Source organism: Emiliania huxleyi (genome assembly GCF_000372725.1).
Source record: "Emiliania huxleyi CCMP1516 unplaced genomic scaffold EMIHUscaffold_366, whole genome shotgun sequence".
Classification (NCBI taxonomy): domain Eukaryota; phylum Haptophyta; order Isochrysidales; family Noelaerhabdaceae; genus Emiliania; species Emiliania huxleyi.
Window position 1 is genome coordinate 85,198 of NW_005199228.1, and position 12,408 is coordinate 97,605.

Here is a 12,408-nt window from a genome sequence, read left to right on the forward strand (position 1 = left end):
AGAACCTGACCACCGAGAGCACCGTCCAGCTGCTCGACAACCTCAAGGCGGAAGATCTCCCCACATCTCCCCCATATCTCCCCACATCTCCCCCATATCTCCCCATATCTCCCCAACCTCAAGGCCTCGGAGCCTCTAGATGCGGAAGATCTCCCCAGATCTCTCCGAGGATCTCCCCATATCTCCCCATATCTCCCCATATCTCCCCATATCTCCCCAGATGCGGGGTCTCTTTCGTAGGCGGGGAACCCCGTCAAGATCGGGCCGCAGAACGGCCTCACAAACTCCGAGGGGCCGATGGGCAGGACGTCCCTCATCGAGCCGCCTTTGGGGCCGCAGTGCCGCGACCTCGGCGCGTAGCCGCGCATGCGTGCCGGCCAGTGCCGGCCACTATGTAGTCATATCGTCCCCGTTGCGCGTCGTCGGTCGCTCCACAGTGCGCGGTGGCTGGTTAGTCTGGTCCTATAGAGAGGCTAGGCTCTCTCTCTCTCTCTCGTTGTCTGTGGCTCTTTACAATTAAACATGCCGCCCGAGAGAGCGAGAGAGATACGGGGTGTGGAGGGTGCGGCGAGAGTTGACCAGGGGTTGTGCGCCAGGCCCTCTCCTGCTCGCTGCTGCCCCTGCTCGGGGTTGTGAGGCGAGGCTGCTGCGGGCAGACGACATTGTAGCGGCGTTGCGGCGGTGCGTTTGGCTGGACGAGGCTGGAGTCGGAGTGGCGTCGAGGCGTTTGGAGGGGGCCGAGAGAAGTGTAGCGCGTCGTGCGTCCCTTGCGCTTGAGATTCAAGTCGGCATATTTGTTGGCAGCGCGGAGGCAGAGGATCTGCAGAGAACCAACTGACAACGAGAAGTTCTCCACAAATTTCTCTGTAAGAAATAAAGAAATCTTGCCTCCACGCAAAACGCAAAAGCGCGTGCCCCCCCCCCCCCCGCCCGCCCCATGCTAGCGGTTTCGCCGACGGGAGCGGCCTCTTCCAGCTCACTGGGCATCCTTCCCAACGAGGCGGCGAAAGCGGCTTCACGAGGCGACGAGGTGGCGCTGCGGGCGTGGCTCGAGAGCGGCGGGCAGGTCAATGCGACTTGCGTGGTGGGCGATGTGAACGGCGGGGGCACCGCGCTGATGATTGCCGCCCGCTACGGCCACGAGAGGGTGGTCGAGCTGCTGCTGCAGCGCGGCGCGGATGCCAACCTGCAGGAGAGCAACGGCGGCACCGCGCTGATGCTCGCCGCCCGCAACGGCCGTGAGCGGGTGGTCGAGCTGCTGCTGCAGCGCGGCGCGGAGGTCGACATGCAGGACAGCGTCGGCGGCACCGCGCTGATGCTTGCCGCCATCGAAGGCCACCCCGCCACCGTGCTCCGCCTGCTGCGCGCGGGCGCGGGTACCAAGCTGCGCACTGTGGACGGCAAGTCCGCGCTGCAGCTGGCAAAAAGGCACGGCCACGCCGAGTGCATTGAGGCCTTCCGGCAGCACATCGCGGAGGTGACTGCGAGCCGGCGCGAGGCGGCGGCGGGCGGCGCGGGCGGCGCTTCCCCGGGCGAGGCGGCGGCGGGAGCGAGTGCCGCGGCCTCCTCCAGCTCATTGGACAGCCTTCCCGAAGAGGCCGCGAAAGCAGCTCTCCAAGGCGACGAGGCGGCGCTGCTGACTTGGCTTGACAGCGGCGGGCGGGTCAATGCGACCATCGGGCCGAGAAGCCTCGCTGCGCTGACAATCGCCGCCCAGGAGGGCCACGAGCGGGCGGTCGAGTTGCTGCTGCAGAGAGGCGCGGATATCGACCTGCAGGACAGCAAAGGCCGCACCGCGCTGATGTATGCCGCCGGCACCGGCAACGAGAGGATGGTCGAACTGCTGCTGCAGCACGGCGCAGGGGTCAATTTGCAGAGCAGCAGCCACGGCGGCACCGCGCTTTTTGGCGCCGCCCACAACGGCGGCACCGCGCTGATGGCTGCCGCCGACAAAGGCCACGAGCGGGTGGCTGAGCTGCTGATACGGCACGGCGCGGAGGTCAACCTGAAGAGCAGCGACGGCTTCACCGCGCTGATGTTCGCCGCCCGCAACGGCCACGAGCGGGTGGTCGAGCTGTTGCTGCGGCTAGGCGCAGAGATCGACAAGAAGCAGAGCGGCGGCACCACCGCGCTGATGCTCGCCTCCCAAGGCGGCCACGAGCGGGTGGCCGAGCTGCTTCTGCAGCGCGGCGCGCAGTTCGACATGCAGCACGGCGGCGGCACCACCGCGCTGATGTTCGCCGCCAGCCACGGCCACGAGCGGGTGGTCGAGCTGCTGCTGCAGCGAGGGGCGGAGATGAACAAGCAGGATATTGACGGCTACACCGCGCTGATGCAGGCCGCCATCGACGGCCACCCCGCCGTCGTGCTCCGCTTGCTTCGGGCGGGCGCAGACGCGGCGGTGCGCGCTGAGAACAACATGACGGCGCTGCAGTGTGCCAAGAAGGAGGGCAACGACGAGTGCGTGCGCGCCATCGAGGAGCATGCGTCGGCGGAGGCGGCGGCGGAGGCAGCGGCGAGGGAGGCAGAGAGGGCGGTGGCAGAGGCGCAGGCGGCGCGGCATGCCGAGGCGCTTCTGGCGGAGGAGGAGGCGGAGAAGGAGGAGCGTGCCAAGGGGAGCAAGAAGGGCAAGAAGAAGAAGAAGGGCAAGGGCGGCGGAGGCGGCGCTGGACCCTCCCGGGAGCCCGAGGACGAGGCAGCGCTGGCTGCGGCGACGGAGACGGAGTTGGCGGCAGCGCTCGAGGAGAGCGTGAGGCTTGATGATGAGGCGAGGCGCGCAGCGGAGGAGCAGGCGCCTCCCGCCGAGTCCGCCGGCAACCTTCTGCCGAGTGAGGAGCAGGAGCAGACCGCTGCGGCGCTCTCGCTAGCCGACGCCAACTTCAACACTGGCCGCGCAGCGGTCCCCGAGTCCACCATGGGCGGCGAGACCACGTGCATCATTTGCTTCACCCGACCCAAGACACACGCGGCGGGGCCTTGCGGTCACCAGTGCGCGTGTGGCCCTTGCTCCGAAAGGTTGCAGCTGTGCCCATATTGCCGCGAGCCGGTGGTGATGTGGATCGCAACGCGCATTGTTTAGAGAGAGAGGGAAAGGATATAATTACGTTTCTAGCCGGTAACTTCGAATACTTTTTCCGCGGGACGACGTACCGCAGCGGCGGCGATGCCCTCGCTTGCGGACGAGATCGCGGACCTGCTCATAACCCCGCGCCGCGCGATGTCGACGGCGACCAGGACGGCGACGGCTACTCTAGAGTACTACTCACCGCTGCGGAGCGGCCGTCGCTGCTCACCGACTCTGAGCGGGCCTCGGCGGCGGCGCCTGTCGGCGGGAGGCGGATGCGCGGTGCCGGTATCCAGATGAGCGCGGCGGAGGCGGCGCGGTTCGCCGGCCGCAAGGTGAGTCGCGACAAGCTCTTTGGCCGCTCAGCGCTGCGGCGGCCGCGGCAGCAGGCGGCGGCAGAGGAGGAGGGCGGCCCGGAAGACGGAGCCTTTGTGGACGACGGCGAGGAGGACGCCGACGGCGACGAGGAGGGCGACCCTATGCTGTACGACATGCGCAGCGACGACGACGACGACGACGACGACGACGGCGACGAGGACGAGGACGAGGAGGACGAGGAGGGCGACGAGGAGGAGGAGGGCGGCAGCGGAGAGGAGGAGAGCGGAGAGGACAGTGGCGAGGAGGAGAGCGGCGAGGAGGGCGGCGAGCTCTCCAGCGGCGAGGAGGGCGCCAGCGACGATGGCGACGGCGCGCGCGGAGACGACGGCAGCGGAGACGGCGACGGCGACAGCGACGGCGGCGACGGCGGCGACGGCGACGGCGCGCGACGGCGGCGGCGGCGGCGAGGGGAGGAGGGCGGTGGCAGCCTGTATGCAGAGTGGGCGCAGCTGGCAGAGGGGGAGAGCTCGCTGCTGCAGCAGCTGCAGGCCTCGCGGGCCGACGAGGCGGAGGCTGCGGAGCACACCCGCAGGCGACAGTCGACCATCCCGCAGCCGCTGAGTGATGAGTCCTTCGGCGACGGCGATGACTTGTTATTAGGCAGCACACGATGAGCCTCGCCGTCACCGTCGCCCTCGGGTTCGCGCTCTCGCCGAGTGCGCGCCCAGTGTTTCCAGCGAGTGCGACTGGGGAGTCCGGCGCCGGCTTCGCCCAGATCGCCCAGAGGCCGCACGCCAACCTCGGGGGGGTTTCCCCAAGGTTCCAGGCCGATCAGGACTCGAGCCCGCAAGCCGTCGCCCCCGTCATCGCCGAGCACAGCGTGTTTGACCAAATCACGGGCCCGCAGTACATCGGTTGGTTCATCACGTTCGCGAGCCTTTGGTTTTGGATCTACCCCGCGCACGTGACGTGGATCGCCATCCATCGGCCGATTGACTGCGTCAGAGCCGCCGGATTGGCGGTCGCCGCACCGTTCATCGCCGTCGCCCCCGTCGCCACTCACCGAGTCATTGGTGTGGGACAGAAGAACGGGGTCTTCGTGCGAGCGGTCGGTTCAATGAACTCACTGCGCTCAATAGGAGGACCCATGGCCCTGCTCTCGAGGCACGGAGTTGCCCCTTCTCCGACTGCCCCGGCTAGTGCTCGCGGTCGCCTCCGCCTCAGTCTACTCTGGCTCCGCCACCGCGCTAGATGCCCCCCAAATCGCTGCCAGCTGCTGCCGAAGAAGGTCGCGGCTTTTGCTGACCAGCGCGTCAACGCTGTGGCGGCTGGAGTCGCGCACAGCCTTGCCATAACCGCCGACGGCGCCGTCTTTGCTTGGGGCGAGGGTGAGACCGGCTGCCTAGGCCACGGAGAGGACTTGTCGAACCAGCTGCTGCCCAAGAGCGTCGAGGCGTGGGCGTGGGCGTGGTGAGAAGTTCGGGGGCTCTGTGCAGCGCGCCCGCCGCCAACTCCAAGTTCCATGCCTATACATCTCTACAGCATTGGCTTGTATAAGAAATTTTATCCTTTTTGGGGGGCGGGGTTGACGGCTGAGGCGGCTGCATTAGCGGCGCTGGCGGATGCCGAGGTTGCGCGGGCGGAGGCCAGAGCGGCGCTGGAGAAATCCAAGGCGGCGCAGGCGGCGGCCAGGGCAGCACTAATCGAGGCCGATCTGGCTGTGGAAGGGGGCGAGACGGCGCTCGAAGGGAGCGACGCGGCGCTCGAGGAGGCAGCGGCCGCTGCAGACGCGCGGCGCGTGCTGCTGCCGCGCCGCTTCGAGGGCGAGGGCGGCTGCTGCCAGGACGGCGGCAGATGCAGCCCAGCAGCAACTCATAGAGAGCGTGGAACTGTCTCTGAGAGAACCCTGGAGAGGACGTGCCGTGACAGAGGGGGGGGGGCGGGGGGCTCGGGGGCGGAGATGTGCACGCAAGAACACAACCCGAAGAGAGATGTCTGATGTGCAAGGAAACGGCTGCCTCATCGGCGGTTGAAAGGATATAAAAAATGGTTTCCGTCGCGGACAAATTCTGACGAACTCCAATTTTTTCCGGGCATGTGGCCGATATTCTCTTTTCGGCGCAACATCGATTTTCGCTTTCGCGTCTTATATACTGTAATCCGGGATCCGCGCCGGGCCGTCTGATTTCGCCTCTCGTCCCTCGATCGCAACACCAACCTACAAGCTAATCTAAGGGGCCGCCGCGCTGGCAATGGACACTCAAAGTTGGCTGCCTCCACACGAGACGCCACACGAGGCTCACAAACACCATCTCTTTACCACACGCCCGAGGCGAAGGAGGCGAAGGGGTGCGTGGAGCTGCGCAAAGTGGCGCTCGTGAGGTAGCGATCCCACTCGGCGCCGTCGCCCTCCTCGCTCGCCGGGCTCGCGTACTTTTCGATGGTGACGACGTTGGACGTGTCCGTCGGGTGCGCGATCTTCGGCCGGAACGGGGCGGGCGTGCTGCGGCTGCGCAAGCTCGACCACGCGATCGCTGCGAAGAAAGGCGCGTCGCAGACCTCGTCCGCCGCGCAGAGCCGCTGCTCGGGAGCCTTGGCGAGCAGACCGGCCAGCAGAGCGTCGCACTCGGCGCTGCTCTTGAAGAGCAAACGCGGAGCCTCGACGAGGATCTTGCGGTACACCTCTGCCGGGTCGGCGCTGCGGAAGGCGGGCACGCCGGCGAGCATCTCGAAGAGCAGCATGCCTGTGCTGGCAGCTGGAGGCGTGAAGAGACGCTCTTCACAGCCACAGGCCGATCTCGAGGAGCAGCACGCCGAGCGCCCACCAGTCGACGGAGAAGCTGTACGCCTCCCCCCGCACCATCTCGGGGGCGAGGTACTCGGGCGTGCCTACAGGCAATCTCGGGTACTCTCGGGGGGCTCTCCCGCCATTTCGGGGGCGAGAGGCTCGGGCGTGCCTGTCGGGGTTCGCTCTGCCGCGGCTGCATCACGGCTACATCTCGGCTACATCTCGGCTATCTCTCGGCACATCGCGGCTGCATCTCAGCTGCATCTCAGCTGCATCTCGGCTACGTCTCGGCTATCTCTCGGCTCTCTCGCGGCTCTCTCTCAGCTATCTCTCGGCTGCATCTCGCCGCAGATAGTCGAGGTCCGCTCTGCGGCGTGCACCTCGCCGTCGTCCGCGAGGGGCCGCAGCCGCTTGGCGAGCCCAAAGTCGACGAGCTTGAGGTAGCCGACGCCATCGACGAGCAAATTCTCCGGCTTGAGGTCGCGGTACACGATGCCGCTCACCTGCACGGGAGGTGTCGGGGACAGGTGTCGGGGAAATGTCTTGGAGAGGGGTGCGGTACGCACGGTGCCACACGCGTCGTGCAGGTGGCCGAGCACGTCGGCGACGCACGCGGCGTAGAAGCGGGCCTGCCCCTCCTCGAGGCGACCCAGCATGTGCAGCACTGCGTACAGCTCGCCGCCGAGGACCTGTTCACACCTAGAGGTGTGAAGAGGCGAGAGGGGAGAGGTGCGCACGCGTGCCGCCGAGGACCGGCTCTAGCAGCAGGAACACGCGCCGCGCGTCCTGGAAGGAGGCCTCGAGCCGCACCACTGCGGGGTGGCTCACCTACATGGTCAAAGCAGGGAATCGTGGCACACCTACATGGTCACCTACATGCCTCGGGGCAGGGAGTCGTGACTACGAGTCGCTACGAAAGCATCGACTGCGGCGGAAGACTACGGCGAACCACAGTGGGGTGCGTGTCCTCTCGAGCGCTAGTCGGAAGGCCAGATTCAGCTCACCGACGCGAGCAGCTCACGCTCGCGCACCACGGCACCGACGCTGCCGGACGCGATCAGCTGCCCCTTCCAGAGCGCCTTGAGCGCGTGCGGCTGCCCGTGCACGTCCGTCACAAGGGAGACGCACCCGAACTGGCCCGCACCAAGCCCCGCGACACGGCGGAGGCTCGAGAGGGTCTGCAGGTAGAGCGAGCGCCTCGCCGCGACCTCGCGCACGCCCGCCGTCGCCTCGTGTGGCGGCGAACCGGCCTACTTCAAAGACGAGAGCGGCAGCTAGCGACTCCGCTGCCGTACTCGTCGCCTCGGTCGGGCGGCGAGTCGGCCTACGCCGATCACAAACCAGCCCTCGTCAATACGGGAGGGACGTGTACACGGTCACGGACGTGACGTGTGGCGGGTCGGCCTGTGTCCACACCGCGGCGCGCAGCTCGTCCAGCCGCGAGCCGAGCGCCTGCGTGGTGTCGTTCTGTTTTGCGCGGTGCACTTCTACCGTCGTCCAGCCGCCAGCCGAGCGCCTCCAACCCCGCGTGGCCCGTGGTCGCACTCTTGGCCAGCGCGGGCGGCCTCTGGCCCTCAGGCATCACCCGAGATTGGCCGTCAGGCATCGCATTCGGCAGCGACGCGACGCGCCGTGGCCCGCTGGTTGGGCCGCCACCGCCGTCGGGCACGTCGATGCGCACGCCGCGGCTGCTCGCTGGCGCGCGGCCCCCGCTTCCTCCGCCGCCTCCGCCGCCGCCGCCGCCGCCGCCTCCGCCTCCCCCGCCGCCTCCGAGGTGGCCCGAGATTGCCCGAGGTGGGCCGAGATGGCGGCTGCCGGCGGTGGAGGGGGAGGAGTTGCGGCAGGACGAGGAGGAGCCGCGGCTGCCCATTCGCTCGTCGAGCGTGAGGTGCGCCTGTTCACTCACCACTCACCATCCATTCGTTGTTCACTGAGACGGCCAGGCGCCCGCTCGTCGGGCGTGGAGGAGCGCCGCGTGCGCCGAGCCGCGGCTGCCACCGAGCCGCTCGTCCTGCGTCAGTTGGGCTGCGTGAGACGGGCCGCCGCTGGCGCCGCTGCCTGAGCGCGGTAGCGAGAGGCGCGACAGCGGTCCGGACCCACCCACAGACCCGCTGTCCCTGTCTCCGGCACTCATCGAGCCAAAGAGCGAGTCGAGCGTGCGGCCTGCTGCGCCGGCGGCGGCGCTGGGCGTGCCTGGAGGGCTCACCTGCACCGAGTTCTCGTCGACCTGAGGCATTCCTTGTGAGTCAACTCCTCTACTCACTCCTCGCGACCCGCACCATCGAGGTCTCGTCCACCTGGGGAAGCCCCGTCCCACGCTGCCGGGCCGCACGCGCGCCCGAGCCGCGAACGCCAGCGCCGCCAGACAGCCGAGGCGGAGTGTCGGAGGATCCAGAGGCGCGGGAGGTGCGGCCAGAGCCGGTGCAGCCAGAGCCGGAGGAGGAGGCCGATGACGCCGAGCAGCGCGCCGGCGTCAGCAGACGGTCGAGCGTGCGAGGCTCGGACCCTCTCTCTGCGTTGGCTCGCGCCGGAGGCGGCCGGTACGTGAAGGCGCCGCCGTCCGCCTCGAACATGAGGTCGAGTGTGTCGAGCGGAATGGCGCGCTCCGGCGGGGCCGAGGGACCGCCCTCTGCGGCCGACGCGGACTGCCCAGACAGCCGGTACTGGAAGCCTCCGCTCGGCGCCGCCTCAAACATCAGGTCGAGCGTGCGCAGCGCCGAGGCGCCGGAGAGGCTGGCGAGCGTGACGGAGCCGTCGGAGCCGGCGTCCAGGCTCGCGCGCAGCGCACGTTTGGCCAGTGACATGCCGATCTACCCAAATCTACCGAGGAGGCAGGGCCGTGAGCTGCGCAGTGAGAAGAGCGGCGGCGGAGCAGCGATCGAGACTTGGCCGCGACCCAAAGCCGAGTGAAAAAAATACCCGACCGACGCCGCCAAGGTGGAGTGTGTGTCGTCGCGTGTCCTTGTCTGGTGTTTACTAGCTCCGAGTAGAGGGGGCGTTCTGCTGCTAGGGGAAACCATTAAAGGGCCAGCCTGGACGACGGTGAGTGGGTGCCGCGTAATGTGGTACACAAAAGACCGGACGCTCGACAAGATCCTCCACGGACATGCAACATGAGGCGTCACAGATATACTAGGGACAGCATCGATCTGAGCTCGAGATCGATCTTCTAGATGAACAGGGGAGAGGGGCGGGAGGGGGGCAAAGAGGTGCCAATAATGAACAACTTCGTAGGCTGCGGTGCCAATAAATAGATGGATAATGAATGAAAGCTTTCCTTGGCTCAATCAGTCGTAGAGCTCCAGATGAGGTCACGGTCATGGCCGCACCCTGTGCCACGAGTGCAGCTGCCTGCTATCTCATCCTGGGTGCAGAGGCGAGCGCCGGCATCGGCACAAATTGCCGTTGCCTCCAAGAACGTCTTGGAGTGGGCGCACTCGCCCATCTCTGGCCCCTGAGAATCACTCCACACCGAGCAACCCTGATTCCGGCGCCACGAATTGGAGAGCCGCGTCTCGGAGCAACAGCGAACCTCATGCAACTCTGTATGCGCTGCAAACTTCGCTGCCTCCGTGCACCGACCGGGCCTGCCGCATTCGATCCAATTCTGCGGTGGAGGCGGCGACGGCGACGGCGACGGCGGAGGCGGCGACGGGATTGGGGAAGCGAAGGGTGGCGCCAGGGGGGAGTGGTCGAGGAGATCAGAAATGAGAATGCACTCGACGCCATTGAAAACTTCGACGGCAAAGTCGCAGGCATCGCATGGCAAGAGCCCAGGCGGAGCGACCGGACCCGGCGACGGCGTAGGCGACGGCGGGGGCACTGGCAACGGCGACGGCACCGGCGAGGGCGACGGCACTGGCGACGGCGCTGGCGAGGGAGAGGGAGACGGCGCCGGCGAGGGCGACGCGCCCGAGGCGTAGGTGGCGGTCACTGTGGCGGCGCCTGTGAGGCCATTGTACCCGGCCAGGACGATGTAGTACTGCGTGTCCGCCTCGGGCACAAAGTCGTCGATGAAGGAGCTGTAGGCGACGTTGCACGAGCCGGAGTCGCCGTCGCACGCCACCATCTCGAGGCTGTCGCAGGAGCCCTTGAAGACGGAGAGGTCCGTGTCGAAGCCGCAGGCAGTCAGGTCGAGCGAGACGCCTGGCCGCACGTCGTCGAGCTTGAGCCAGTAGACGGCGCCTCTGCCGGAGAACCACGTGCCCGAGCAGAGCAAGGGATTGTAGTTTTGCGGGTCGTCACCGACCGAGGTGTCGGAGATGTCCAGCGAGAAGGTGTTGGTCGAGGAGTCGCCAAAGGAGTGCGCCAGCTCGCACGAGCTGCCCGGCAAGGGCGGCGGCGAGGGCGAGGGCGGCGGCGATGGCGATGCGGGAGGTGGCTTTGGCGGCGACGGGGAGGCGGGTGGCATGCCGGTCGAGCAAACGTCGCCACTGGTCAAGTCGCAGATCCAGTCGGTGTAGGCCTGCACACGCGCATAGACACCGGGGTAGTTGTTGGCCGCGCAACCATATCCCCAGCTGACAATCCCGACCAGTGTGCGCTTGCCCGAGCTGTCAATGCCAAAAAGAGGCCCGCCCGAGTCGCCCTGGCAACTGTCGAGCCCCGTCTCGCCAGCGCACACCATCGTTGCAGGGTTGTACTGGTTGCCGTAGCCAGTTTCGGCGCACTCGGGCACGGCCGGCACGGTCACATGCTGTGCCTTGTCGGGCGTGTTGCCGCCCGACGAGAGCGTGCCCCAGCCCGCCACGACGAGCGGCGTGCCCGCGCTGTGCCAGGTGTCGTCATCAGGCTGGTCGAGCATATCGATCGCGGCGTACTCGCTCGGGGCGGACAACTTGATGAGCGCAATGTCGTTGTCGAAAGTGCCACCGTTGTAGTCTTCGTGAGGGACGATGGTCTCCACCTCGAGCCGCTCGACGCACTCATCAGCGCCGGATCCGGCAGCGTTGCGCGAGTGCTGACCAAGGAGAATCTCGGAGCCAGCGCCAAAGTAGGGCGCGCAGTGTGCGGCCGTCAGCGCCCACTCCGCGTGGATGAGGATGGCGCCGCAGCCGCCGAGGTGGGCGAGGAACTGGTAGAGGCGCGGCGGGTCGATCTCCTCGCCGCCGACAATCTTGGTCGAGAGCGATGTCGGGCTCGGGAAGCAGGTGCCGGGCAGGGTGGGCGAAGGAGTTGGCGAAGGAGAGGGTGTCGGCGACGGCGACGGCGACGGCGACGGCGAGGGGACCGGCGAGGGTGATGGCGAGGGCACTGGCGAGGGCGACGGCACTGGCGACGGCGCTGGCGAGGGAGAGGGAGACGGCGCCGGCGAGGGCGAGGGCGTCGCGCCCGAGGCGTAGGTGGCGGTCACTGTGGCGGCGCCTGTAGCGGCATTGTACCCGCCCAGGACGATGTAGTACTGCGTGTCCGCCTCGGGCACAAAGTCGTTGATGAAGGAGCTGTAGGCGACGTTGCACGAGCCGGAGTCGCCGTCGCACGCCACCATCTCGAGACTGTCGCAGGAGCCCTTGAAGATGGAGAGGTCCGTGTCGAAGCCGCAGGCGGTCAGGTCGAGCGACACGCCTGGCCGCACGTCGTCGAGCTTGAGCCAGTAGACGGCGCCGCTGCCGGTGAACCACGTGCCCGAGCAGAGCGAGGGATCGTAGCCGGGCGGGCCGACACCGACCGAGGTGTCGGAGATGTCCAGCGAGAAGGTGTTGGTCGAGGAGTCGCCAAAGGAGTGCGCCAGCTCGCACGAGCTGCCCGGGTTCGGCGGCGAGGGCGGCGGCGAGGGCGGCGTCGGTGGCGCAGGGCTTGATGCCTGGAGGCACTCCGATAGAGCCGCGTCGTCGAGGTCGTTGAACAGCAGCTCATTGACAGTGTTGGAGGGGAGGCCGCTGATGGTGTCTGGAGTGGCAAAGCATAGCAGAGACGTTGTGACCTGGCCCGGGCCAAAGTTCGGCCGCAGCGCGCGGATCTGCGCCGCAACTCCCGCGACGTGCGGGCACGCCATGCTGGTTCCGGAGATAGTGGTGGTGTCCGAGTCAGAGCCGACCCACGCCGCCGTGATGCCGGAGCCAGGCGCATGGATGTCGACGCACGTGCCGTGGTTCGAGAAGCCCGACTTGGCGTCGCTGTTGGTTGTCGATCCCACGGTGACTGCGAGTGGTGTAGAGGCGGGAGAGTAGTCGCACGCATCGGCGTTGGAGTTGCCGGCTGCGACGACACTCAGGACACCCTCGGCAAAGGCGGCATT

At 67.4% G+C, this 12,408-nt stretch overlaps 3 protein-coding genes across 3 annotated transcripts in view; 1 reads left to right on the forward strand and 2 right to left on the reverse strand.

The window, feature by feature from the left end:
• Window positions 1-360, forward strand: part of EMIHUDRAFT_242709 (hypothetical protein) — a gene marked incomplete at both ends in the record, with an annotated part of 1,960 nt that extends 1,600 nt beyond the window's left edge. The window contains one exon of the mRNA XM_005772095.1: window positions 241-360. Coding sequence (XP_005772152.1) covers window positions 241-360 — 120 coding nt within the window. The remainder of the gene's footprint in view (window positions 1-240) is intronic.
• Window positions 361-5,564: 5,204 nt separating this feature from the next.
• Window positions 5,565-9,086, reverse strand: EMIHUDRAFT_444858 (hypothetical protein). Its single transcript, XM_005772096.1, has 9 exons — window positions 8,468-9,086; window positions 7,687-8,397; window positions 7,575-7,622; window positions 7,175-7,420; window positions 6,924-6,998; window positions 6,749-6,859; window positions 6,517-6,673; window positions 6,197-6,271; window positions 5,565-6,126 (listed from the first exon to the last, which is right to left on the reverse strand). Exons 2-9 carry the CDS (start codon window positions 8,038-8,040, stop codon window positions 5,699-5,701), a joined length of 1,494 nt encoding a protein of 497 aa, XP_005772153.1. The 5' UTR covers window positions 8,041-8,397; window positions 8,468-9,086; the 3' UTR covers window positions 5,565-5,698.
• A 1,513-nt stretch (window positions 9,087-10,599) lies between these two features.
• On the reverse strand, window positions 10,600-11,223 carry EMIHUDRAFT_45038 (hypothetical protein; the record flags this gene model as incomplete). The annotated part of the gene is made up of 1 exon (XM_005772097.1): window positions 10,600-11,223. A coding segment is annotated over one exon (624 nt), but the record flags the coding sequence as incomplete, so codon positions are not given.
• Window positions 11,224-12,408: the final 1,185 nt, after the last annotated feature.

Excerpts from the sequence above, each read along its gene's own strand:
- EMIHUDRAFT_444858 (XM_005772096.1), bottom strand. The coding sequence starts at position 8,040 with ATGGGCAGCCGCGGCTCCTCCTCGTCCTGCCGCAACTCCTCCCCCTCC. Across the intron at positions 7,421-7,574 it reads GCGCCGCGGTGTGGACACAG|GCCGGTTCGCCGCCACACGA; the intron begins GCCGACCCGCCA and ends TCTTTGAAGTAG. Across the intron at positions 6,999-7,174 it reads AGCGTGAGCTGCTCGCGTCG|GTGAGCCACCCCGCAGTGGT; the intron begins GTGAGCTGAATC and ends TTGACCATGTAG.